Here is a 25,847-nt window from a genome sequence, read left to right as displayed (position 1 = left end):
TGGAAATAATTTTCATATAGTCTAAATTGTAGAAATATTTTTTTGTCCTTCAGAGTCGCCACTGTGGTTAATTGTCGCATGTTGATTTGGCAAAGTTTTTACGCCGGATGCCCTTTCTGACGCGACCCTCTCCAATTTCTACCGGGCTTTTGGCATTGGATCATTAATAAATGTTATATTACAACACGAGTATATTATTTTAACTATTTCACTGACTTAAAAAAAACATAAACAAGTTTTAAATTCTCGGCCTGTACGCATAACCTGTAACCATAGTAACGACGTGACTATTATTTGTAAACATGCATGTTTACATGCAAACGCCCCATACCACTAATAGATACTAAACTACGCTGTTATCGACACCTGTAGAGTAATGATACTAATAAAAATCTTATTATTGTTGAAATAATAATACTATTCCGCGACAAACAGTTGTTGCAAAAACCGACGTTTTACGGCAGCTAAACTTCAACATGATTGGACGTTTTGTGCCGTAAACCGCACTGGTAGAGAACGCATGGGATACAGCTGGAGTAGCGTGTGTAAATATCTGAAATGTAAGTGACACTAGTAAAAATTTAAACTGTGTTATTGTTCTTAGATAAAGAGCACAGATAAACTATGGAGGCGTGAAGCGTTATCGGTTTACCACTTGTTGGAGCTCAAATGTTTGTGTTATTAACTGATTCAGTTCCGTAAAAAGTATCTAAACCTTTCGTTTAGCCAAACCAGAGTCTGACAGTAACGTTAACCGAAATAAAGTAACTTAACAGCATAAAAATGTAGAATAATTTATTTAAATCGTATTTGCAATCAGACGCGTTTGTCAAGAGCAAAGTTTAGTAGTCATGCTAAAAACAGATAAAGCCACAAAGTCTATAATAGTTAGCTAGTGGATAAAGTTGGTTTCTGTCCTTTTTCTTTGTGGTCTGATTTTTACTAGTACTATTAGCGTTACAACTTATTGTGAGTACTTGGCGGGGGCTTAAAACCTTGGATTGAATTAAGTGAATTAAAGATTAAACATTCCTTTTGATAAAATGTTAGGCTTATAAAATCATAACTTTACCTTATGTTATGTAGGTTGAAAACTTTGAATTTGAAATGTTATTGCATTGTCATGAATGTATTTGTACAAATTCTGTGAATTTAACAGACACAGCTTAACCACATACAAACCCTCTACATTCTTAATGCTCATCCTTTAAATTGCCAGTGAAAAAATAGACCTGGAATATGTTGGAGCCCAAATTTCTGATTATGCCTGTGTCTTTTTCTGTGGTTGTGCCCGACTCTATTTTTTTCTTTGATGTTAGGATGGAGGCCAAATCCAAAAAACCCTTTTCTCCTAGAAGTGGAAAGAAGCTTACGCAAAAAGGAAAAGGTAAGCTTGATTCACGTCAACCAGTTTCCTGTGTTATCAGTTCATGTTGGTCACTATCATATCTCTCTTTTTTTAGATTCTATAGGAACCAAACTTGGTGGAAAACCAGGAAGTAGGCCAGGTGGTAAAAAACCATTCAAACCATACAACAAAGACAAGAAGAGCAGACCTGGAAAGGGTAGAGATGGTGGCAAGAAAGAACACAAATTTGCTTTCTCCAAAGGTGGGACAGGGTCAAATAAGAGGAAGTTCACGGCAGTTAAAGATGAAGAAGATTGTCAAGGTGAGGAAACATGCATTTGTATTTTTTGTCTATCACAGGACCTGTCAGGTTGAAAATAGCGTATTAATCAAATGAGATGGACTCATGGGTTTTCAAACTCACTTACAAACTAAAATGAAAAAACAGGTCCAGAGGCTAAGAAGACGAAAAAAGGCGGGTTTAAGACAAAGAAAACAGAGCTGACAAAGGAGGAGCTGAAGAAAAACAGGCAGCAGAGAAAGAAGGAGCTAAAGAAGACCAGACAGCAAGCAGAGAGGAAGGACATGTTTCAGATCATCTCCCAGGCAAAACAAGTGTGGGGAGACCTCAGGAGGTACACACACACACACCTTTGAATTTCACCTTAAAAATTTCTCTAGAGGTCTTCTCTAGAGTGAAACTAGCCCCATATACATCCAGACTCGCACACAAAAAAATACCTTATTGTGTGTGTCTTATCTTATGTTAAGCAACATAAGACATGATTGGTTGAGCAATCAAAAAGAACCAGACTTATTTGACTGTCTTCACCCAAACCAGTGTGCATGTCATGTCGGTGCTTTGCAATCCATTGTATAATATCCCCCCCCCCTATATAAGTATTCCAACACATAGTGTTTCCCAGTGGCTGCTCAGAAAACCTAAATGTTATCGAAGCTTTTCATCCAGAAGCTGCATCTCCTCTTTTATTTAATTTTTTTATAAAAGGGGTGACAAATGCTACCTTTAGTCATCTGAACAAGGGGCTGTGCCATATATATCCATGACTGTATATTGATAACAGTGTAGCAAACTCGCTAACAGTGATGCAGTCATTGTACTGTTTCCCTGAAAACCCCAGATGAATATGTAGCTACGTTTTGTTCAATCAGTAGAAAGACGTTTTGTATCCAGTTTGCTGCTAGTGTCACTGGTGTTTTATAGAACGTGACCCTATCATTAGTCATCTCCTTAAAAACACGTGCAGAACACTTTCTGCTGTGGCGAAGCCGAAAGCCAAATGAGATAAGAAAATAGGAAATTAGCTTACTTGAGAAAGACAACTGTAAATTTACAGTCGGGTTTTTAGGGTAAGCTGAATTCTTAAGAGTTACCGAAGTTACTTCAGTGCACGCTGCCTGCTCACTAACAGATGGTTATTGTGCTTGCGTGTCAACAGAAAGAATTGCGATAATGACTTGAAGAAGAAACTGATGAAGGAACTTCATGATCTGGTCCGCGGGAAGATCAAACAGGTGACTCTCACTCGTACAGTGGATTTGTTTTTTAATTCCTGTGAAATAGCACAGTCAGCTGTGAAAATCTAAGCAGTGTTGAGGATTAATTTCTCTTGCCCTTGTATTTTGTCATAACTTAATAAGAGCTTGCGAATTGTCATTTGTAACCACGCTGTTGTGCCTCCAGATGGCGTTTGCTCACGACTCAGTCCGAGTGCTGCAGTGTTTCATCCAGTTCGGCAGCCACGAGCAGAGACAGGAAGTGTTTGATGAGCTTAAAGGTGAATTTTTCTTCTTTGTCTCCTTTTACATGGATAATCTGTCTGTTGGTGTGGCCATGATTCCCACGTTTACAACTGACCATATTGTGAGACAACTCAAGATGGCAGCTGCTGTCCTTGGGCCTATAGTAGTGTGACCTTTTGAGGCCATCATACATACAAACTTTTCATGTTATGTGTGTGTATGCATGCATGCGATTTAGATCATTTCCTGCTTTATATTTGTGATATAAAAGTATAGCGACTTATGGACAAGCTCTGTCTGTGCTTTCCTGTTGTCCTCAGACGAAATCATCAGTTTGTCTAAGTCACAATATGGCCGACACGTGGTGAAAAAACTGCTGATGTACGGGTAAGTGAGCTCAGAACGGTTTCTTCTTCTACTCTCTGCTAGTAGATATTGATGGTGTAATGGTCTATGAGGAAGCACAGACTCTCAGTACCTCCCTAGAACAAAGCTGCACATTTATCATGAATGGGTTTTATCACAGTGACTGTAGTGCAGCCTGCATGAGTTTCAGCTTGCTGTACCTAATCAAGTGTGACATGTTTGTATGTTTGGTGTGCATTTTGTTGCCTTCACAGTAACAAGGAGATAGGGGCAGCTGTGATGCAAACATTTAAAGGTCATGTGCGCTCGATGCTTCGCCACGCCGCCGCCTCAGGCATCATCGAATATGCCTACAACGACAAAGCCGTTCTGGCGCAGAGACTCATGCTCACTGAGGAGCTGTACGGCAACACCTTTGCCATCTGCAAGGTACACACACACACACACACACCTGAACCCATATGAAGAACTTAAACATGTTATATGCATCACAGTGATGAATTAATTCAGCACTTTTACTCCACATTTTGTTCTCAGGCTGGGTGGTATAGATATACATATCACGATCCATTTGTTTATGTTAGCAAATAATAACATATTAATGTCACACCATTAATGGGGAAGAAAACTCAGCTGACTCAGTTACAGCTCAAGGATGCACCTAATGTGTTATTCTGAGTCCCACAGAATTTAAACATGTGGGTTTATTCAGTTTATTATTGATTGGTACAGTTTAGTGCAACATTTTTTAATCTCCTGGCAAGTAAAACAAAACTGCCAAATCAACATGCTGACAATGATCTGCTGTGGCAACCGTGAACTCAAGGGAAAAGCTGAAAGTAAAAAAAAAATAAAAAATAGATCGATATAGATATATATCAATCACACCTAACTGTACATTGCTCAGCCCTTATAATGTATAATGTTTAATGTTTCATCTACTATCAACCTAAATTTTTAAAATTTAACGATGTTTAAAAATAACGATGTGAGTTATCTTAGGATAATCATCCCGTTTAACTGATATGAAAAATAATGCATTGTGATCAATTGTTTTTTCATAATGCACAGCCCTGGGAACACCTGTGTACCTGTTGTGATTTAAAGGGATTAGGTTTTTGAAATAGCTGCTGACTGGCTGGTTATGGATATTTCTCTCCATGTGTGTGCAGTCATCAGTGTGTAACACCATAGAGAAAGTGGTGGAGGCAAACCCAGACAAGCTGAACAACATCAGCGATGAGATGAAGCAGATTCTCACACCCATGGCCCAGAAGTAAGAAAAGTTCAAATAAAAGTTATGGTTGATATATTTATTTACTGTAAATGTTTTCACTTTCTCTTATTGTATTGTGTTAACATGAACGTCTGACCTTGTGTCTCAGAGAACAGGTGATCAAACACTCTCTGGTCCACAAAGTCTTCCTGGACTTCTTCCAGTGTGCCCCTGACAAACAGAGAACGGTGAGCAGCTCTCAGACATCTGGTTTAAAGGTGCAGTGTGTAAGATTTGGTGGAATCTACTGTCAAGGCTGCAGGTGGACCCACAGTCCCTCCCTTTCCAAGCCTGTGGTGTCCATCAGGTGTCATGTCATTGTCTATGGCTGTATTCAGTCATAAAGTGCAGAGGTTCCTTTAGTTGGGGAAAAAAATTTGTTATTGAATTTAGTTCATTAATTTACAGCCAGAATTTGTTGTTTCTGGGCTACTATAAAGACCATGCAAAAATTCTTAATTTCATGTGATGAGACGCTGATGAAAAAGTACGTTTTATCACTAAATTCCCTTTCTTCTCATAGAGCCCTCCTCTAAATCTAACACACTGCATTTTTAATGTTATGTGTAACATGTAACAGTACATTTTTCTCAAATTGCTTACAACAAATATAAAAAGTGTAAAATAAAACTAAATACAACAAAAGAAAATCAGACAGGGCCCTTAAAAATACTTTAAACTACATATAACTTCATTCAAACAAAAATGAAAATAGTCTTTTGTATTTGTTGTGATGTGTTGTGAGCAGGAGATGATCGAGTCCATCAGAGAGTCAGTTGTCTACATGGCCCACACTCACGATGGAGCTCGTGTGGCAATGCATTGTCTGTGGAATGGGTCAGCCAAGGTGTGTAAACACACACACACACACACACACACACACACACACACACACACACACACACACACACACACAATCACACTGATGTCTGTGAACTACAATCTACAGTCAGATATGAACATTAAATATTAAATTTTGTGGTGTATTTGTTTTGTAGCTGTTGGAGCTGATGTGTTAGTGTGAATAACATCACATGAACTTGTGCAGCATATATTGTCTAACACATTTCTAAAATGACAGTCGATTCAGTGAAAAAAGTCTGTGCGAGTCATTTACCATTGTATTAAACATATTGATTCATTCATCCTCCTCGTCAAAATCCAACACCTACACTGATCCCAATGATTGTGCTAGTGGCACCTAACACAGCCTATCACCTGGAGCTTTAAGCAGACATTAGCAATAGTCAAAATACTTCAATAACTGCACACGCTCCATTTTCAAACTCATAAGTCTGAAACAAAGACTAGTGGACATTGTCTTTGTGTTTGAGGAAGAGTGTTTTTTCATGTTTCAGGACCGAAAAATCATCATCAAAACGATGAAGACGTACATGGTGAAGTTTGCCACGGTGAGTTCTCAGTGCTGCTTCATTCATTTAAAACAACTTGTGTTTTATAGAAAAGATATGAATTGATCTAAGGGGAAACCCGGGATTGTTTTTGGGAAGAAAAAGTCAAGTAGACTTGACATGGGAAGTTTTTGGACTGGTGGTTTTTATTAGTGGTCGACCGGTAGCAGTTCAGCTCCGCCCTTAGTCACAGAGAAGAACAGACTTCAGCATTACTTTGTTTTCAGCTCTAACTCCCTGCTCTTACATGCCATTAAAATGCACCAGGTTAAACTGCTGACATTAATGCGCTTAAATAATTTTTAAACATCAACGTGCTCCAATTTTCAGTCCTATATGTGAGTGAGAGCTGCAGAAAAGGTCAAAAATTGTCCCAATTAAGTGGTTGATCACTAGTTTTGCTCAGTTGAGAACAAGCATCGGTCAACACCTCATTAACTAAACCGAACTCCTCAATAACACATCATGAAGTATTTCTGTGCTGTTGTTCATGTGTCAGACTGACTGAATGTCCTTTGTCCACAGGGGGAGTTTGGTCACTTGGTTCTTTTGGCCATATTTGACTGTGTTGATGACACTAAGCTGGTCAAACAGGCTGTGCTCTCAGTGAGTCTGGTTTTGTGCAGTTAAAGGAAGGCTCATTGTTTAAATATTCAAAGATGATGTGAGATTACTGTGTGAAAATCTAATCTCACTCGTGTCCCACTTGTTCAGGAGATCTTGTCATCTCTTGATGAGGTCATCAGTAATAAATATGGTAAGAAGGTTCTGTTGTACCTGCTGAACCCCAGAGACCCAGCTCACCTGCTGCCAGAGATCATCAAGGTGCTGGAGCAGGGAGACGGAAACGCTCACAGGTAACAGTATGTCCATGTTGGTAGACTGAATTTTTCTGTTAAAAAAACATTGGGACAATTTTTGTTGCATTCTTATTTTCACTTGATTACATACTAAAGAAAGCAGACAAAACCAGACACTGGCTCTGAAGGAAAGGTTGTGATTTCACTTAAATGCAAGCTATGACCTGTAGTTTTAAAAACCAAATATGTTTGGATTCTAAATATGTTTCTTAAAGGGAAAGACGGGTCCCTGGTGGTTCGCTACACAATGTAATGATTATTTTCTAAGCGGTAATAAAAAAATGGGACAATCTGGAGCTTTTCTACAGCTTAGAAAATCTGGTTTAATTTAGGTCTGATGTTGAGCAAACTATGGGATGAGTCTGTTGGAATAATTAAAAAGTAGTTAAACTAATAGGTATAACTTAGCATTTTTCAGTATTTTAATGTAGACTTTATAAAAACGGTATCTGCACTTTTGCTGTACATGCTGTTAGAATAAAATGTAAGACGGAAAGGCTAATGTCTTATTCTAGTATTTATTTAGTGATGTAACCTGTAATTGGCCCCCTGTAAATTACGTTAGCCGGGGTCATCTCTACCTGATACAGATCACAGATTGACGATTGTTCAACAAAAAAATGCTCCAAATACAAACATGGAGGTGCTCGGTCACAGTGTAAATCTGAGGAAATCAGTCTAAGCAATTCCAACAACCTCCCATAACACCAGCTCTGCCTTCCTCACATCAGTAAAAAGGACAAAGCGATTCGGAGGAAGGAGCTACTGGAAGTCGTCTCCCCTCCGCTGCTGGAGTATCTCCATGACAACGCTGGCACCATGGTGATTAACAAGGCGACCAGTGTCACCATTAGCGACATCTTGGCATCGGCATGCGGCGACCTGAGGCCTGCCATGACGGCCGTGGCTCAGCTGGCCAATCAGGAGTTAGTTCCTGGAGGGATCATGGGACAGGTGTGTGTGTGTGTATGTGAGTGAGAGTGAACAGGTTCAGAACTTTTAGTGCAGAGTCATTAAATGCTTCAGCGCTTTGTTGGTAATTCATTAGTTTATTTTTCCTGAAAGGCGACTTTACTCATTTTCAACTTGTTTTCTATGTTCGTGCTTCCTGTTGACTTCTCCTTATCAAAATATTTGTCTGCTTCAAGCTGAAAAACTCCTCCAGATGACATCACCCGGAGGAGTTTTTAGACACTGCACCACCCAAACTAGAACCAAAAGAAGCAAATTCAAAATCAGTGAAGACGTCCTTCATGTAAATGTACTTAAACATTTCATTTATGGCAGTGTTACTTTTACTGCCTTACTTTCCAACAAATCCTATTTGAGAAAGGCGTAAGAAAATAATCAACTGAAGCCAGTTGTCAGTGTAAAGTTTTAGTCAGTACCAAACAAGTATGGAGATTTTCTACGCAGCCCTTGTGATGACTGGACCTGCACTGAAACAGTTTCTGGCCTGCTTGGCCAGAAGTTTCATTTCATTGGTGGCTAAGTCTTGTTTTGTTCTAAAATGTTTTTACTTGCCTTGTAGCTTCACACAGCGGAGCATCCAGCAGGACACCTGGTGCTGAAATGGCTCATAGAGCAAGACTTGACACTGGCAGAGGCTGGCAAAGAGGGTAAACACACACCTACAGGACTTTTATACACAGCTGTAATGTTCAGTAATTGAGAAAGTGTAAAACAGTGTAGTGTCCGCAAGAGGACACAACAGCAGCTGTTTCCCCTTGGCCCAACTGTGCAGTTAATTCTATTAAAATTAGTTACATTTTAAATATCGTACAAAACCGAAACCCAATTTTATTGCTGAAAGATAAAATTTGAAATACTGCTAAACTCAGCATTTCTTTCTTTCTCTTGTATCCTCCTCTCTCCCTGTTCATGTGTTCCTGTCTCGTCCTCTCAGAGCGTTTTGGCAGGATACTGGTGGACACGGTGGGAACTGACAAACTGAAGAGCTGGGTCAAAGTCAACAGAGGAGCCATCGTGCTCTGCAGGTCAGTGTGTGTAAATATACAAGACAATCTGGTTACACAAGTGTGTTTAAATTAGGGGGGGAAGTTGACCCAAATCCGTTTTTTGTCATTTCTGACCTCCAACCAAATCTTAAGCAGCACCAGTGTCTGTGCAGTGAAGTCCAGATTTATGATTTATCCAGATTAGCCTGAACTTTGTCGTCTCTGCATGAAATGACAGTCCACTAAATCTAACTTCTAAGCTTTTAGTATCTGCTGACACACTAACCTTTTTCTTAAATTGTTCCTTTGTGTGCAGCCTCCTCAATAGCTGTGACAAGTCTGTGGCTGAAGAGGTAAAGGCAGCACTCAAGTCCATCACATCAGAGCTCAGAAGTATCAGCAACAACAAAGGAGTTGAAATCCTTCTGGAGAACCTGAGCAAGTAAAGGCTTTTGATCTGCAACAGTCCAGTGCTGTTAAACATCCGTGCCTGTGCACGAGTGTCATGGAAATGTCTACCAGACTGCAAGTGGCTGAAGCTACAAGTGCATATGACCTGAAACACCGTTGTCATTTCAGTCACTGATGGACAAAGGGACCTGTAATTTAGTGCAAATGTTGGGGATTGTATCCGTGTTGTAGGCAGATGAGCTGATGCTTTGAGAAAACAGTTTTCAAATACACAGATGCTATTTGTGTCCAGACATTAATTTATCCACTTTACTATGAACACACAACTCAGAACATGGACAAATAAAACCAAAACTACCTACAGGATGAGATAGAGCCTTGATGTGTGGTGAGAATTTTTGAACAGTCAGGAAGTCGGTGTCATGTATTTCCAATTGATTGTACTGTATTTCACGTAGTAATGTCCAATTTTGTACCCTGTAAGTTACAAATGCTTAAAATAAATAATGACTAATAAACTATGTCTTGACACTGGCCTTAAAGTGGAAACTGACTTATGCAAACTGAACTTCATACATGAATTAGATCTTATTTTATTTAACTGAAATACAACAATGGAGGAACTAAAAATGTCAAGTTTGTCTTGCCAGTAGAGGGATTGTCATTAAATTGAGTTTTCCTTATAATTCTGACATTCACCAGCAAATTGAACGTACTCTCAATGCATGCTGGGATAGGCTTTAACAGGAATGAGCAGGAGAATAGAGGACGGATAAAAGGACTTCAAATTATATCTCCGTTTAGCAGCAAACCATTCGAAGTGCCACAGATTGTGGAGGCGGTAAAGTTATTCTTGTACAGTATGTCCAGTTTATTTGCAGTTTATCTAATTTTACCACAGATTTCTAAAGCTACAACGTGGATTATTGCAGATAGGACATCTTTGGCTGGGCCACATCCTCGCAGCACTCTTGGAATTTCTTTGCCGCCCTTCTGGTGAAGTGCAGTTTCCCTCGGGCCCTGGTGATGGCTGTGTACTCGTGGGCCTTGAGCTTGGAGTAGTAGTCGGAGAACTTGTTGTAGAGGATCGAGATGGGCATGCCATTGAGGATGATGCCAAAGGAGATGCAGGCGAAGGCGAATATACGGCCCAGGTTGGTCTCTGGGAGCATGTCACCGTAACCCACTGTTGAAATGCTCACCTGAAAAGAAGAAAGAGACAGGAACAATAATTACACGACAAAAAGACTTGTGGTACATTTCCACCAGATGTTCCTGGTACTTTTCCTCGGGGCAAAGTCACTTTAACTCATTGTGATTTGCATTTCTACAGCAGGGCCGACACCCGAGGAAGATGCCCCCTCCTTACTGTTCGCAAGCTTTCTAGAACATTAGGGTAAATTAGATCTTTGCACAAATAGAAAAATACGGAAAATGATTATCACTTTTGAAATCATATTTAAAAAGATGGCAATATGCTATAAACAACCAAAATTGATTTTATTAATAACAGAAGAAATTAAGATACACACTCATGAGACAAAACATTTTCAAAACATTTGTTACGGAAAGTGTAAAAAAAAAATGTGTCTTTGTATTTCAATCAAAGTAAAACTTGATTTGACAAACAACTAGTTCCAAGTAAAACAAAAAGTTGCATAATGTTATGACCCACCTGTATAATCTAATGCAGCAGCTCTGCCATGAGTTCTACATTTACAAGGTTATAATTTCTAATTTGTTTATGTTGAAAGTGTGATTAAAGGTGATAATTCTACTATGTGTTTATTACTGATGAGAAACCAAATGAAGGCTTGCTGATTGTAAACCATGTGAAAACCTTTTTTCCCTTTGCTGTAGCCTTACTCAGTGAAGTTGGCTGGTTATGCAGTGAGATAACGTTTCAGTTGCAAAAAAGTTACTGTTACAGTTTCTGTTAAAGTGACGTTCGATACGTTCACATATTCCGCAAATGAGCGTATAATACCCAGGGGGTAACGTTTTTAATATTAGACTAGTTTATTTCTAGCCTACAGAGCAAACTAACTACTTAGTCACACTTCTATTTAATGTAAAAGACACACAGTTACAGGGTCGAGCATTTTTAACCACTTTCGCCAAAATCCACTTACATTTTAGACCTTGAAAATACAACATTAAAATTCAAGCTTTTTCAAGGATTTTCAGCACCCGCACGAACCCTGATACAGAAAGTAACGGATGCAGGGTTGTTATAGAGGTTCTTATAGAGCTGGCGTGTACATGGTTAGTGACTTACTGCGGCCCACCACCAAGCTTGGGGGATGGAGGTGAAGTTAGTGTTGTAAACGTCATGCTCCACAGTGTACACCATGGCTGAGAACATGAAGATCCCCATGCTGATGAAGAGCAGTAAACAGCCCACCTGTGCACACACACACACACACACACACACACACACACACACACACACACACACACACACACACACACACACACACACACACACACACACACACACACACACACACACACACACACACACACACACACACTGTACTTTTTTGATGTCTCCTTATGTTAAATTAATATTTTCATGTGCAACTGTTTGGGGCAGAAATCCAACATGCACATACAGAACAGTGGGAATAGAACAGGTTTATGGAAGTTTTCACCTTATGTTTTTTGAAAACATTGGATCATAGTTCATTCCGTCTTTTTCATGATAAAGATCGACTTTAATGTCAAAGGGAATAATAAATATCTTATTAACCTAATTAGGCCAGGTGACAAGCATAGGACCACCGGAGGATGGAAATATGTCCCGTAATCCACTTTCCCTTGGGACAAAGTAGACGTTTTTTCAGCCTCCAGTTGACTTAACTCCTGCCGTTTTCTTCCACCACTCATCAAATTCTCACTAGCATAAAGTTATTCCTTTGTGTCTTTGTGTGTTTCATTCTTGTAATTGAGGAATAGAACTGAGTCTGACCTGCTGGTAGCACTGTCTCAGTGTGAAGCCGAAGGCCCTGAGGCCCGTTGAGTGACGGGCCAGCTTCAATATTCTGAAGATTCGCATCAGCCGCATGATCCTCAGAACCTGACCCATCTACAGAGAGAAAACACTCACAAAAAGATCAGATGTATGACATCATTTACTGGATTCACCTTTACGTGTGAGTTTTCATTTCGAACTCTATCCTCTTCCATCACAGCCCCTCGCATCCAGTTCTTACCTTTCCAACACGAGCTACGGTCTCGATGTCTCCTGAATGCCTGTGTATGTGCTTGTCCTCAAAGCATTCCAGGACCATCTGCAGGTGGTGTGGCAGGATGGCGATCAGGTCGACGGTGTTCAGCATGCTGTGTCCGAAAAGCTTGAGGTCAGGAGTGGACATCAGGCGCAGCAGGTACTCCAGAGTGAAGAAGGTGATGCAGAATGTCTCCACGTACTCACCGTAGAATTTGCCGCTGGGCTGACCTGAAGCTGTCTGGAACAGGAAATAGCAAACTGAAACTGTTGCTCAACTATTACATTACATTGGCTCTGATGATGAGAAGTATTTAGTATTTATTTCTCACACACACACCTTGTATTGCATCTCCTCCACAGTGTTGAGTGTCATGGCAACCAGAGAAACCAGCACGAAGAAAGAGGAGGCAACTGCCATCAGCTTGGCCGGGATAGAGGAGAATGGTTTCTCCATCAGGTTCCAGACTTTCCTCCGGATCTTCCCGAAGGCCATGTAGTGAAATAACCCCTCGTTCTCCTCCATCTCCACCTGGGTAACACGGGAAATAGTCAAGACGCTCAGAAGAAACAGCACAATGGTAAAGGTTTTGCTATATTGTCTGAACACAAACACTGCTTCAGAATGAAAGACAACACGTTAGGAGTAAAAAATGTTCACCACACGAAATCGAGGACAAATAAATAAAAAGGCAAAGTCACAAGCTAAAACTAAGCCATGAGATAACCCAACAGGAAAGAACTGCATGAGAGTGGGAACTCTGCGATGGAAATAAATCTGTAACAGCGCTTAGTGGAGACTAAGCACAGACAAAGCAGTAATTTGTAATGTAGGTCAGAGTCTGCCAGCAGATATCTGACAAATCTCACAGGTAAATAAATAAAACTATGAAGGCGGCAACTGGTGGCTTCTTGACATTTCAATTTCAATTTTTTTTTTTAAAGATTCAGAACCTGTCGGGTGAAAATAATTTTTAACAAATGAGTAATTCCTAACATTCATATTGTTTTATTCACATGAGCAGAAGACAGTTCCATGAAATCCAGCATCCAGCAGTGAGGGAGTGAGAAGGCTTTTTTCTTTACATTCTGAAGGAACCAACCATCTTCCATCGTGCAAGCAAGTTGTTTTCCATCAGGGGGTTGGAGAGTCAGCAGTGAGCAGTTGTAGGAAAGTGGGGCTGTCACGCTTCAACCAATCCCTGTGGTTTTTGCGTGACCATGCAATCTTGTCCAACCTCTGCAACTTCTTAGCAAATTGGACCTACACTCTGTGCTGTCCCTGAACGCCTCTCATGTACCAGAGCTGCTGATGGCAGCTTCCAATCAACCACATAGTGTTACTTTTGTAACAATTGGTACAATTGGAAAAAAAGATTTATGATATTGTATATAATTTGTCCATGGAGCTGCTAATAATATGCAGGAGCCAGAACTTTACCTCAAATGAGGTAAAATACAGTATCTATTAAAGTTAGGGCCAAACTTGCTGCAAGGCAATTTAAGGCAGTTCTTCACAAAAGCAGGGTAAAGCTGCAAATGAAAATCACAGTATGACAAACACTATTCCAGCACAAAACACAGCTGGAACTTGGCTGAAACATAAATGTACAGCAGTGTAATATAAATCAAAAAGTGATAAAGGTTAGAGGAGAGTTTGTTTGAGTGTGTTATTCTCACTGGAAGCTGTCTTAGATTTTTTATAGTTATACAAAAAAAAAAACATCAAACACACCACAACTATTTTTAATTTTTACTTGATCCTACAATGTTATTGCCAAAAAAAAAACCCCTGCAAATTTAGTAATTTCTGTGATATGAAGCCTTACATCATTTGGAAAAATCCCAATCACAATACACAGACATTGACATTCATCAAATGATCTGAGATTTGGGACGGGGCTCCTGTTTGTGCCGACTCACCTCTGCCATCAGCTGCTTCTGTATTTTCAGTTGTTCGTTCAGCTCGTCCTGCTTCTCTTCGAAGGAGATGCGGCAGCAGCGTTGGCTGTTTTTAATTCTGACACCCCAGTAGTTTATCTCCTCCAGGAAGCTGCGGGGACACAGCTCATCTTTGATCCACAGCACTCCAGTTCTGAGCGAAAGGACAGACACAGATGGGGAGACTTTGAATTATTTTGTTTAGTTTAGTTTTCATGTATTTACATGTTTTATGTCTCACCTGTAGAAGTTGAAGATGTTGTGGAACATTTGGGGATCTCGATCGAAGAAGAACTCATTGCTCTGGAAGACATAGTCATCACACAGGTCCAACTTCTTGTTGTGGTCCGTGTATGTGGCCAACCGTCCAATCCGAGTTTTTGGATACTTGGCAGCTAACCTGTAGGGCAGGTGGTACAGCTGGAGAGGAGAAAACCGATAACAAGAACATAAAATGCAACAAGAACATAAAAGTGAAAATGGCAGGAGAGTTGAACTACACTGAGGACAACTGTTTCTGTCATGTGACATTTGTCATTAAACAGGAAATATTACAAAACAACCTTCAGATTTGTCTGAATTCAAGAACTTAACATGTACAGGTTTAAATGCTACTGTTACTGTTTAATTGCTTCAGTTTAAATTCTAGGTGTAGAACTGATGTGTGTGAATGCATCACAGTCTACTACCCCCATTCCAAAAAAGTTGAGAAGATGTGCAAAACACACATCTCATAAAGCTGGAACAGGATGATGTTTAACATTGTGTAGCATCCCCTCATCTTTTAACAACTGTCTGTAAAGATCTGAGAAGTGAGGAGACCAGTTTCTGGAGTTTTAGGAGAGGAATGTTGTCCCATTCTTGTCTGATGCAGGATTCTAGCTGCTCTACAGTCCTGGGCCTTTGTTGGCATTTTGTTTTATGATGCTCCAAATGTTTTCTATTGATGACAGGTTTGGACTGCAGGTTGGCCAGTTGAGCACCCGGACTCTTCTCCTGTGAAACAATGCTGGTGTGATGGATGCAGTATGTGGTTTAGCATTGTCTTGCTGAAATATGCAAGGTCTTCCCTGAAAGAGACGTTGTCTGGATGGGAACATATGTTGCTTTAAATCCTCTATGTAGTTTTCAGCATTGATGCTGCCTTTCCAGATGTGTAAGCTGCCCACAGCATAGGCACTAATGCCCCCACATACCATCAGAGATACAGGCTTTTGAACTGTCTGCGGAAAACAAGCTGGATGGTCTCTCTCCTGTCTTGTCCGCAGGACACGGTGTCCATGGTTTTCAAAAAAGAATTTAAAATTTTGATTCATCTGACCACAGAATAGTTTTCCATTTTGCCTTCGACCATTTTAAAATTTGGCCCAGAGAACACTGTTGTGTTTCTGGATCATGTTCACATATGGCTTCTTCTTTGCATGATACCACTTTAACTTACATTTGAGGACTGCAGAGTGAACTGTGTTCACAGACACTGATTTCTGGAAGTGTTCCTGAGCCCATGCAGTGATGTCCAGTAGAGGATCAGGCCTGTTTTTAATGCAGTGCTACCTGAGGGCCTGAAGATCACATGCATCCAGGTTTGACCTTTGGCCTTGTCCCTTGCTCACAGAGATTCATCCTGATTCTCTGAATCTTTAATGATATTATACATTGTAGATGTTGGGATCTTCAAGTCTTTGCAATTTTATGTTGACCTACAGTTTTATGAAATTGTCCTACAATTTTTTGGCACAGTCAATCACAGATAGGTGAACCATCTCTACATTCCAGAGGCTCTGTCTCTCTGAAATGCTCCTTTTATACCCAGTCATGTTACTGACCTGTAGCCAATTAATCAAATTAGTTGTCAGCTGCTCCTTCATTTGTTTTTGATTTGTGGCAATTGCATTTCCAGTCTTTTGTTTCCCCTCTTTTTTAAGATGTGTTGCCGCCATCAAATTCAAAATGAGCTGATATTTTCCATGAAACTCAACATCTGAATAAAATATGCATTCAGTTTTTATTTACGTTTTCACATCTTCCCAAATTTTTTTTAATTGGGGTTGTAGTTCAGATAGATTCTTTCAACAATAGTAAAAAAACAAAATATCAACCTACAAGAAACAGTACAACAATTTGTGGTAGAATATGAGAAAGTTACCGTTCCTCCAACATTGATATTGAGAATAAACTGCTTGTTTGGAGAGAGCAGCAGGCGGGAAGGAGACACAGGGAATCGATCATCCTCATCCTCATCTGCATACTCAGCATAAAGATCATAGATGTCCCTGCCCAGATCCTTCACAGAGCAAACATTTTATACTGATGAATTAAACATTAAGATGCTATAAGGAAGAAACCAAACTAAGCAGGATAGACTTAGTGACTATATATAATGTTTGGAACAATGATCCATAATTTCTCCAGTTGCCTCTGAACTCCACAGTTTGAGGCTTGGAATAAAAAAAAAAAAAGTCTTTCAGTCACCTCTGTTGCAGCCGTTTATCAACAGAAAAACCAAAGCTCTGCCTGTGTAAGTGAAAGATGCCATTGTGAAGCTTAAAAAAATGCCACTGTTGAGAAGAAACACATTACACTGCTAATGGTTGCAGCAAAATAGAATAGAATAAAGAATATGCAATAAAGTACAACACATGACCTCACTGTCTTCTAATGCTCTGACATGGGGGCACTATGTACAAACCTGCAGTCACTGTGAAATGTATAAATACAGCCTAAATTTTTTTAACAAATCTCGTTTAGAGTGTGGCTTGTTTTTTGTTAAGGGAAAAAGTATGCTGACTGGTGCGAAAACAAAGAAAAAAAAAAAACATGAAAAAGTGAAGGACTGACCTGCATGGAGTTCCATGGCTTGAAAGAGTAGATTAAACCCAGACTTTCATCCGGTTCTTTGGTGGCTTGAGTTATGCTGTTATGCAGCTTATAGCTGTGGAACAAACTCCTGCTACGAGCCCTGAGGTGGTTCAACATCGTCACTGTGAGTGTGTATGTGTTCGGAAGCTAAAGTCCATCATCCTGTGTGGAGACACATCCTGGCTGCTGCCCATGAAACATGCACGCAGTTGGGATTTTGCACACGTGCACAAACCATGATCGCACACGAGGAGGGTGCAAACACACACGGAGTAATGAGGTAGGATGTGACTCTTGGTTTTAATACAGCTGGCTGCAATGATCTGGGTGCTTACAGTTTTAAATACTATTATCCTCCCCCCTCCCCCACCCCCCTCCTCTCTATCTCCTACTGACTTCAACATATCTAACCTCACAACTTTTCTAATCTGACAAATTTTAGCGATCACCCCATGTTTTCTACTTTGAGAAAATTCTAATTTTGACGTGCAAATAAACTGTAGACACACTATTTTGTACAGACAGGATTACTTATGATTCACTGTATTAACTTAGGGGAACACCTACATTTTCATCCATGACATTGTGAGAAAATGTGCACAGCAACTACAAATGTAATGTTGTTCATACAATGTTTCCTCTCTCTTTTGAGCTTTGATGATCCTCTGAACACTTCCCATTAAGTTCAAATCTCAGCTCATCAGTGACTTTGCACTTGTAAAAGTAATTGCATCCCCATCAGCCTTTTTAAAATCTTAATTAGCACATTCATAAGATGCCAAACATAAGCATGTTACCATGCTCTGGTTGTCAATGGTAGATCATCAATACAAATTTGAGTCCCCCCCCATCCCATGTACAATCCACTGCATTTTAAAATTTAGATGCAGAATATACCCGACTGTCCATATGTGACTTAGGTCTTCACACGTCACAGTGGACATCTCCCCCCTTAATCCAACTCTGCTTCACATATTGAATAACTCAAGCATTCAGATCAGTGGAGATTAATCCTGGCTGGAGTTAAACAGGGATAATGAACCGATGGAGCCAGGCTGATTCCAAATAAAATGACTTAAAGGCTCTTCCACCGTCTCGACCCACTTCCTTAACCTCACGAAAACATCTCCGACGGGTGATCCAGCAGGAACAAGATAGTGATTTTTTTTTTTTTTTTTTTTTTTTTTTTAGCAGGGATTAAACAGCAATGCAGAGGAGAGGGTTCAGCATATAATACTTTAGTGTGTTCTGATGGTTATTTTAGATCTTTTTTTTTTATTCTAAAGGAAGTGTGGTTTAAATTATTGGGAAAAAAACAAAACAAAAACAACTACAAATTATAATGTCAAATATGCGAACAAGACTAAAAACTGGGCTGATATAAAAACCAATCCAGAACCAACCTTGAATGTGCCCCAGTGTCTCGTTTTGGACAATAGTTCGCAACGACACTCAACAAGTATTTGTCCGTCGTCTGAAAAGCCACTCGCTGTTATTCTGGCATATCTGAGCTTTCTCGTGAACAAAATTTGTTTTGTATAAAACAGCGTTAGGAGGAAAAGCTTTTTAAAAACACCCAGATATCTGAGCACTAGACTTAAAACCACTTCTTTAAGTGAAGATTACACCTAAGGTCTGTCTCAGTCAGTGCTGAATATCCCAAAGATGTTGGATGGGCTTTGGGTTAGATTACAACCAACTGTTCTGCATTTTAAACAACCTTTAACAAATTTGAGAAATCACTCTTTACAATAAATATCCCAACACCAAAAATCATATAATTTGTCCATATGTTAGAACACAAGAGGGGAAAATGTTTGAATTAAGCTTTAATTCTGAAGTGATCTGCAAATCAGTTTTACAGATACAGAGCTCTTGTTTTTAGTAGTGTCCCCCTTCACTGTACAACGCTAGAAAAAGATCACAGCAACAGCACACAAACATACAAAATAGTTTTACCAAAGTCAGTTGTGTTTGTTTTTCTAGATTTTTCAGCAGTTTCTTTCTTGTTAAACACATCTGATTTTTAACCCTGGTATGATGCCCAACAATAGCAAAAATTGATTTCAAGTCAAATGTATACAATCTTATTTACACAAGGAACATTTGATCAAAGTGCATTGAGGAGAGTCCTGATTGACAGTCATGTCTGAGGGATGATGAACTAATATGTACAATGTTTACAAATGCTGAAACCATGGCAAACAAAGCTTCACTTAATAATAATAATAATAATAAAGACAATAACAACAACAACAAAACTGATCGTAAGAATGTGGTCTAGAATGTACCATAAGAAACAAAACATAAAAATAACCACATAAAACAAAGGCCCCAGAATCATTGTATATAAATATTCTTACATCCTGATGGATCAGAGGAGGGGATTGCCTGGTTTCTTAAAGACCCTTGGGTCTCAAGCGAATTTTAGATGCATGTTGTCAGATACTGGCAGCTCACAAAGTCCCTCTGTTAAAAAAAGTCCAATTGTCAGTTTTCCAGTTTGGTCTGAACATAGAACGCCCCATAAGAAGTGATGAAATAAGAGGAAATTGACCATATTTCTCTCATTTGTTGTGGAAGAGATGTCATACCAGTTTAAGAGCATGTGGTTCAACAGAAAAGAAAAAAAAAGTCTGAGGCTCAAAAATAAGGGTTAAAAGAAAAAAAAAAAACACTTTGTAACACTTTGGATGCACTGAGTGAAAACTGTTCAATTCATTGTAGTATTCACATAATAAATAACATTTCATCTGGTCTCCTTCTCCACAGATAAAGACATAATGCACTTCAGAAGGCATGTGGTCGTACTGTAAGGGCTGCTGCTACGGACAACCGTCACCATGGGATCCCATGAAACTTGACGGTCTGCCGTAAAACAAAACGGACGATCAGGATAAATCGTCATCTGTGCTTACTATTGAGATCTGGAGAGAGAGAAAGAGGGGAGGAGAAGAAGAGACAACAACTTAGCTTTATTAAAGGTTTTTCATCTGCCCTGGAGTAGAGACAAGGTTTATCATAGCAAATCATCAACAATGGAAAGAGGCGAACAGCTCGCCTGGCACAGTGCAAAAACTAATGCTGCTAAAGCCTTTAAAGCTCAATATATTGCATCTTACCCAATTTATCCAACATAAACAACACTTGTTTTTATGTTAAGGGGGGAGCTGTGTGCTGAAACTGCTTTATTCTTTTTGGCTTTTCCTGTCTGATAATACAGCTTGCGAGGATGATGGCAGGGGATTGTATCCATCTTGTGGCTAAGGGTGAACTTAGGTTAATCAGTTTAATCTGTCACGGAGCAGAGAGATGTGATCTGTGGACCACCCAAAATGTACTAAGGATTACTGAAGATCAGAAGGTCAGGGTGAAAGAAGGAGGTTAACATGCAGTTTCCATTTGCTGTGTTAACACTGGAAAACAAAGGCTTTACATTTTGGGCTCCTAATAAGAAAAAAAAAAAAGTAATTCAACCTATGATGTGCCTTTTTTGTTTAAATATTTTTATTGTTCTATTCTTCTATTGTTCTTGTTCTATTTAAAGTCTTTTCATTTTCAACTGTATTCAGGGCTTGGCATTAACACCCATCAACAAGTAGTGGGTAACAGTTGCTGTAGTACTGTTGGCGACATCAGAAATGTCTTACCAATTCCAATTAGCTCTCTCTCTCATAAGTTTAGTGAAAACGAGATCAAGTCTACTGATTAATTGCTTAGTATGTTTTACAGCCTCTGCGCTTGTTTCCTCTCCCCAACTCAAGATGGCTTGAAATCTGATTGTTTGCCTATATACTGACCGCAGGATAGGTGTGTCCTACGTTAGCACTGTGCCGGGTGATGTCAATGTTGAGATCTTCTTCTGTGGTCTTCAGGTATACAGGGTTGTCAAAGTTCATGCTCTTCTGGTTCTTCAGCTGCCAGTTTCTCCACATTAGGTAGCCACCTGCTGCCGCCATTGCCAGCAGCACTAGGCAGGATAAAAAATAAAGTGGTATAATTGATAATTCAATATTTGGGATGAACAATTAAGGAGTTCCTACGTGAAAAAAAAAAGTAATTTAAGGAATCATTTAAAATTTAGCTTGTGCCATCAACTTATTACATTTTATTTTGCACTTTTAATTAGTTCACACCTCTATTGGACTGTGTGCTGCTGCTTGAGCATATTTATAAAATAAAAAAAAAAAAAGAGAAAAACAAAAAGACTGATTCTACATACAGACAGGCAGTATGGCCCAGGCAGCAGTTGACCCCCTGGCTGTGGAATTCACTTGGATCGATGTGCTCACATTAGCTTCTGGAAGACAAAACAAAATAATAATCAACATGACATACAAGATTGTTCGAGAAAGCATTTAAAAATATTGAGGAAAAAACTAAAACACACACACACACACACACACACACACAAGGCGATGTCAGGTTTACCATCTGATTTATTAATCAGTCGGGCCCAGACACATTCATCTGTGAAACCAACTACAGTTTCAGTGTCTTGCGTTAGTCAAAACACTGAACAAGTAGTTTTCAAAATGATATCAGATTAAACAAGCTGCAGTCAAAATGATTTGAATGCTAATATTAGAAAATAAGCATTACTGCAAGCTTGAAATGCAGAGTCCAGCCTTGTCCCCTGCCTGCAGAGGAAGTGAGACTGGATTAAGAAACTCAAACATGTTTATCTACAGTGCTGCCAACCACTGAAAATGTCCTCAGCAGAAGCAAATCCCAATACTGACAAGCGAGACACCACAATAATAGCCAAGCGAGTCAGTAGAGATACATTGGGATAGATTTTGGACTTAAGATAATGCACAAGTGTTGTGCTGAAGTAACCACCCAAGAAAAAGCCCCACTGGGCTACGTTTGACAAGTTAGTAATCAAGAACACATCTGCTAATGCAACCTCCAAATGCTACCTGGGTCAGCTGACCCAACTATCAGCAGCTGTATCTGAGGCTGAAGGTGCAGCCTTTTCCAAATAACAGGAAAACGATGCACTACAAGTTGTTCATGGCCCTGCAAAGGTTGTCAACCACTCATAACAGATATTGAGTTACAAATATGTCATTAAAAACAATAGTTTGATTGTTATTCTGGTTTGCATTGGAAATGACTGCGTCAAAGGCAAATTGAAGTGACATTTTTAACTGTTCAGTCCTTTCCTAACAACGTCTGTACAAAAATTTCCTTTACCAGCCTTAAGCTTTTTCCTTAAACCTCAGTTTGGTCTGTGGAATAATTTACTACAATGAATTAAACTACTGACTGTCCATTTATGTTCGATAAGCTGCAGTAGACATTTAGACTTGTCTAGACAGGTGCTTCTTAAGGGAAACTTTGTTACAGTACCTTTTATTCCTTTTCCAAGAACAAGATTATCCCAACTGAGTGTTGAAGCAGAACCAAGTGTTTTACTGGTCCAACTGAGTGACATGACTGGCAAACTGCTTGGCTCAAAGCAGGGACACAGACTTCAGGACACACTGTGATTCACTTTTCATACACCACCATCGTTAGAAAACACTCAAATCAAATTTAAAAGTAAAGCAGCATGGGTCCAAGCATGGCAACATACACCCAGTTAAGATCTTTTAGTCTACAACAACTGTTGACATTTGGTCCACACATTCCTTTTACCCTCAGGATGAATGTAATAACTATGAGGATCCTTTAAACCTTGGAGCACTCTCCAGGTCACAAATGTAACTTTATCCACAAGCAACATAAGTAAGTGCCCAATCACACTCTGCTATGCTTTGGGTTTATTTTCTATAAGCAAACTTTGGTAATTTAAGACATTACTACTTTGGAACATGGTCAACTTTATAGGCATTTTGTCAGTCATTGTGAACATGCTGACACTGCTCTCGGCTACTGCTGTGTTCCTACACAACCTCACACCTTATAGCATGGCTGCATGCGCCATTCTGTGTCCTTTCAGCTTATCCCGTAAGTTCAGAGTTCGCAGCCGCGGATCATTAGTCTGCATGTTGATTTGGCAGTTTTAATGCCAGATGCCCTTCCTGACAACCCTCCCCACTTTCTACCGGTGTTGGGACCGACCCTGCATGGTTGGGAATGGGCTGTTGGGAGTTGCGTCTCTTGCCCAGGGACACGGACATGTAGTCAGGAAGAAGCACTCGTTTTACTTAGCATCAAGTCCACTAACTGAAAAATGTGATGTTTAAAAACAGGAAATTTTTAGGGGGCCATTTAGATTTAAAAACACTTTAATGTAATACTGCACAGATTCTGAGCTATAAGGAGCTAAAATTTGTATTTTCAAAAAACAAACAAAAAACAAACAGATTATAGAATTAGAAAATGTGAAGCAAAAGAGAAATGAGACTCGTTTCACAGATAGAGTTGTGTAGTTATTGTTGTTTTGGGATACTTGCTTGTTTCTGCCACTAGGTGTCGCTGCTAAGCTGCATTCTAGCATAGTTGAACTTCCAGATAAGCTTCCTGACCAGCTAATTTATCACACCGGAGCAGAACAAATGCAAAACATCCTGTGCAGATGCATTTAAATAAACCAAACAAAAATGCTTTTACCTCCATTAAGGCTTGAAAAACAAAACAACTACTCGAATAAAAGTAATGACAACATAAAGAAACTCAGCAAAGTTTATCTATGCACCATATTGCTGGTGAATAGTGTTTGGGAGCAGGTCATTCACAAAATGCATGTTTCTGGGATTAGGATAAAGTTTGTGAGCAAACATGCAACTTAGCTCAACTTTACAAATCCCCATTTTAAAACCTCAGTTTCAAACATTTATAGAACTCAATGTGGCATGTAGCACAAAGAAGTTAGGCCTTAACTCAACAGTTAATGCAGCTCTCAGAATCACTTGAAGCAACTAAGACACATGGTAAGAAAAAATGTTTAAAACTTTAAGATTGATATTAAAAACAAAACTGTAGAATGCCTAGATATTTTACAACATTAACGGTGCGAGTGTCCCAATCTACAGTGCCCTTAATTCTTGGTGGAAAGAGACACTATACAACAATACACATGCACTTATTCACATTAAATTAATATTTAACCAATATTAATTTGATTTCAGTAGCTAAGAAGTAAACCTGGGAGTCCTAAATGGACAGATTTGATTTTTTTGAAAGAATGACATGGGTGGCACCTTGAACCCAGCTTCTATGAATCGACATTTCTTCACATTTTGGTGAATTCACACCATTGGGAAAGCATTAACCATTAATTCCTGTTCTGAAAACAAGTGCATGCATTTGTCCTAAAGGTAAAAAAAAGGTATGATTTTCAAAACCTAGAGAGAAAAGAGGATTTCTGCATAGACCAGACGACAGTTGGGTGGAATTACCCCTTTCATTGAGTTGTGACATCTTTCACTGAAATGGCATGTAAAGCCATGCAAACATAAAATAATGCACACGCAGTAGCATTTTTTCAGAGATTACTGGAGTGTCTCATTTTTTGTATAACTTTTGATGATCAGTTTAAAAGTTGCATCTCGCTTGATAAATTAACTTTTCTGATCAACAAAAATTGGCACTAGCCAACTGTCCTGTCTTATGTTGAAAACAATTTTGTTCAACTTCTGCCTTACTAACAAAGCATAAGCTGGCCTACTGACCATTTCACACTGGCAGTAGATTAAAAAACAACAAATAAATAAAACAAAATAAAAACACTACAACGCTGTCTGCAACCAGAACTACAAGTGACAGGTGTACCACAGTGTAACAAAAGACATTTGATCTTACAAATCCACAGTTAGGGAGAAGAAAAGTTCTTGCAAGTTTTTGCCAACAAAGCCCAAAATCCCCATACCAGACAAAGACTGCAGAAAAGACAATGGCTAATTGTTTTACCTGTGGGTGGTTTTCTTAGAAGTTTTCCATCATCCTTTGAGGGACCTTTGGTAGAAGGGTCATTCAGAGAGAGCCAACAATCATGCTTTTGAGAACTTAAGCTGCAGAAGTTGACCTATTTTGAAACGGCACACATGAAAGTAGGCCTTTTCTGAATATAGACCAGATCTCAGGAGAGTAAGCTAGTAAATAAATGCTTGATAGAATTCTTGTAATTTTCTATCACAGTCAAACACCTTGCACTAAAATGTTGCAAAAGCGAGATAGAGTTAAAAGTTACACGTTTAAAGCTACGGTTGTCCTGATTTTCACAATCAAGTTAACCGTATCAGCAACTATTGAACCAGTACTGATTGCTGTAGCAACAATGAAATCCTTACATACAGATCAATAGAAGTTTGATTAGCAGAGGTGGCAGAGTGTTGCTGTGTTTACAGAAAGAATTACAGGGTTCATAGGTCATTTGAGAGTTTGAAACCAATGCAAATTATGCCAAACAAAACACTGAGTACAAATAAACTAAGACTAAAGCAGCTTTACTGTAGACTTGTGCTTAAACCATT

General features: G+C 39.3%; 3 protein-coding genes across 7 annotated transcripts in view; 1 reads left to right on the top strand and 2 right to left on the bottom strand.

Moving 5' to 3' along the window:
- Positions 1 to 475: 475 nt before the first annotated feature.
- Positions 476 to 9,929, top strand: pum3 (pumilio RNA-binding family member 3). 2 transcript variants are annotated; one of them, XM_067484104.1, is made up of 18 exons: positions 476 to 560; positions 1,320 to 1,387; positions 1,464 to 1,670; positions 1,797 to 1,983; positions 2,809 to 2,884; positions 3,054 to 3,147; positions 3,433 to 3,499; positions 3,733 to 3,907; positions 4,651 to 4,754; positions 4,864 to 4,942; positions 5,503 to 5,601; positions 6,113 to 6,166; positions 6,692 to 6,772; positions 6,881 to 7,023; positions 7,758 to 7,980; positions 8,558 to 8,645; positions 8,933 to 9,023; positions 9,301 to 9,929. In XM_067484104.1, coding segments are annotated over exons 1-18 (1,968 nt in total). In that variant the 5' UTR covers positions 476 to 558; the 3' UTR covers positions 9,431 to 9,929. The 2 variants fall into 2 exon arrangements, with proteins under 2 accessions (XP_067340205.1, XP_067340206.1); XM_067484105.1 differs by lacking the exon at positions 476 to 560 and having other exon boundaries at positions 1,321 to 1,387.
- A 115-nt stretch (positions 9,930 to 10,044) lies between these two features.
- kcnv2a (potassium channel, subfamily V, member 2a) lies at positions 10,045 to 17,709 on the bottom strand. Its single transcript, XM_067484106.1, has 9 exons — positions 17,404 to 17,709; positions 16,712 to 16,849; positions 14,807 to 14,985; positions 14,548 to 14,719; positions 12,965 to 13,156; positions 12,611 to 12,865; positions 12,367 to 12,483; positions 11,674 to 11,799; positions 10,045 to 10,597 (listed from the first exon to the last, which is right to left on the bottom strand). The coding sequence occupies exons 1-9, from the start codon at positions 17,539 to 17,541 to the stop codon at positions 10,319 to 10,321; spliced, it is 1,596 nt and encodes a 531-aa protein (XP_067340207.1). The 5' UTR covers positions 17,542 to 17,709; the 3' UTR covers positions 10,045 to 10,318.
- Positions 17,710 to 19,235: 1,526 nt separating this feature from the next.
- vldlr (very low density lipoprotein receptor) overlaps positions 19,236 to 25,847 on the bottom strand; it is a 43,963-nt gene continuing 37,351 nt past the window's right edge. For 2 of the 4 annotated variants that reach the window (XM_067484100.1, XM_067484101.1), the window contains 4 exons: positions 25,285 to 25,329; positions 21,647 to 21,724; positions 21,225 to 21,394; positions 19,236 to 20,351 (listed from right to left, as the gene is read on the bottom strand). In XM_067484100.1, coding sequence (XP_067340201.1) covers positions 20,316 to 20,351; positions 21,225 to 21,394; positions 21,647 to 21,724; positions 25,285 to 25,329 — 329 coding nt within the window. In that variant the 3' untranslated portion in view covers positions 19,236 to 20,315. The remainder of the gene's footprint in view (positions 20,352 to 21,224; positions 21,395 to 21,646; positions 21,725 to 25,284; positions 25,330 to 25,847) is intronic. The other 2 variants (XM_067484102.1, XM_067484103.1) reach the window with 1 other exon arrangement.

The sequence above is a fragment of the Channa argus genome, chromosome 18 (assembly GCF_033026475.1).
Source record: "Channa argus isolate prfri chromosome 18, Channa argus male v1.0, whole genome shotgun sequence".
NCBI classification, from domain to species: Eukaryota; Metazoa; Chordata; class Actinopteri; order Anabantiformes; family Channidae; genus Channa; species Channa argus.
Note: the sequence above shows the minus strand (reverse complement) of the source record. Positions and strands in the feature narration are given on the sequence as shown.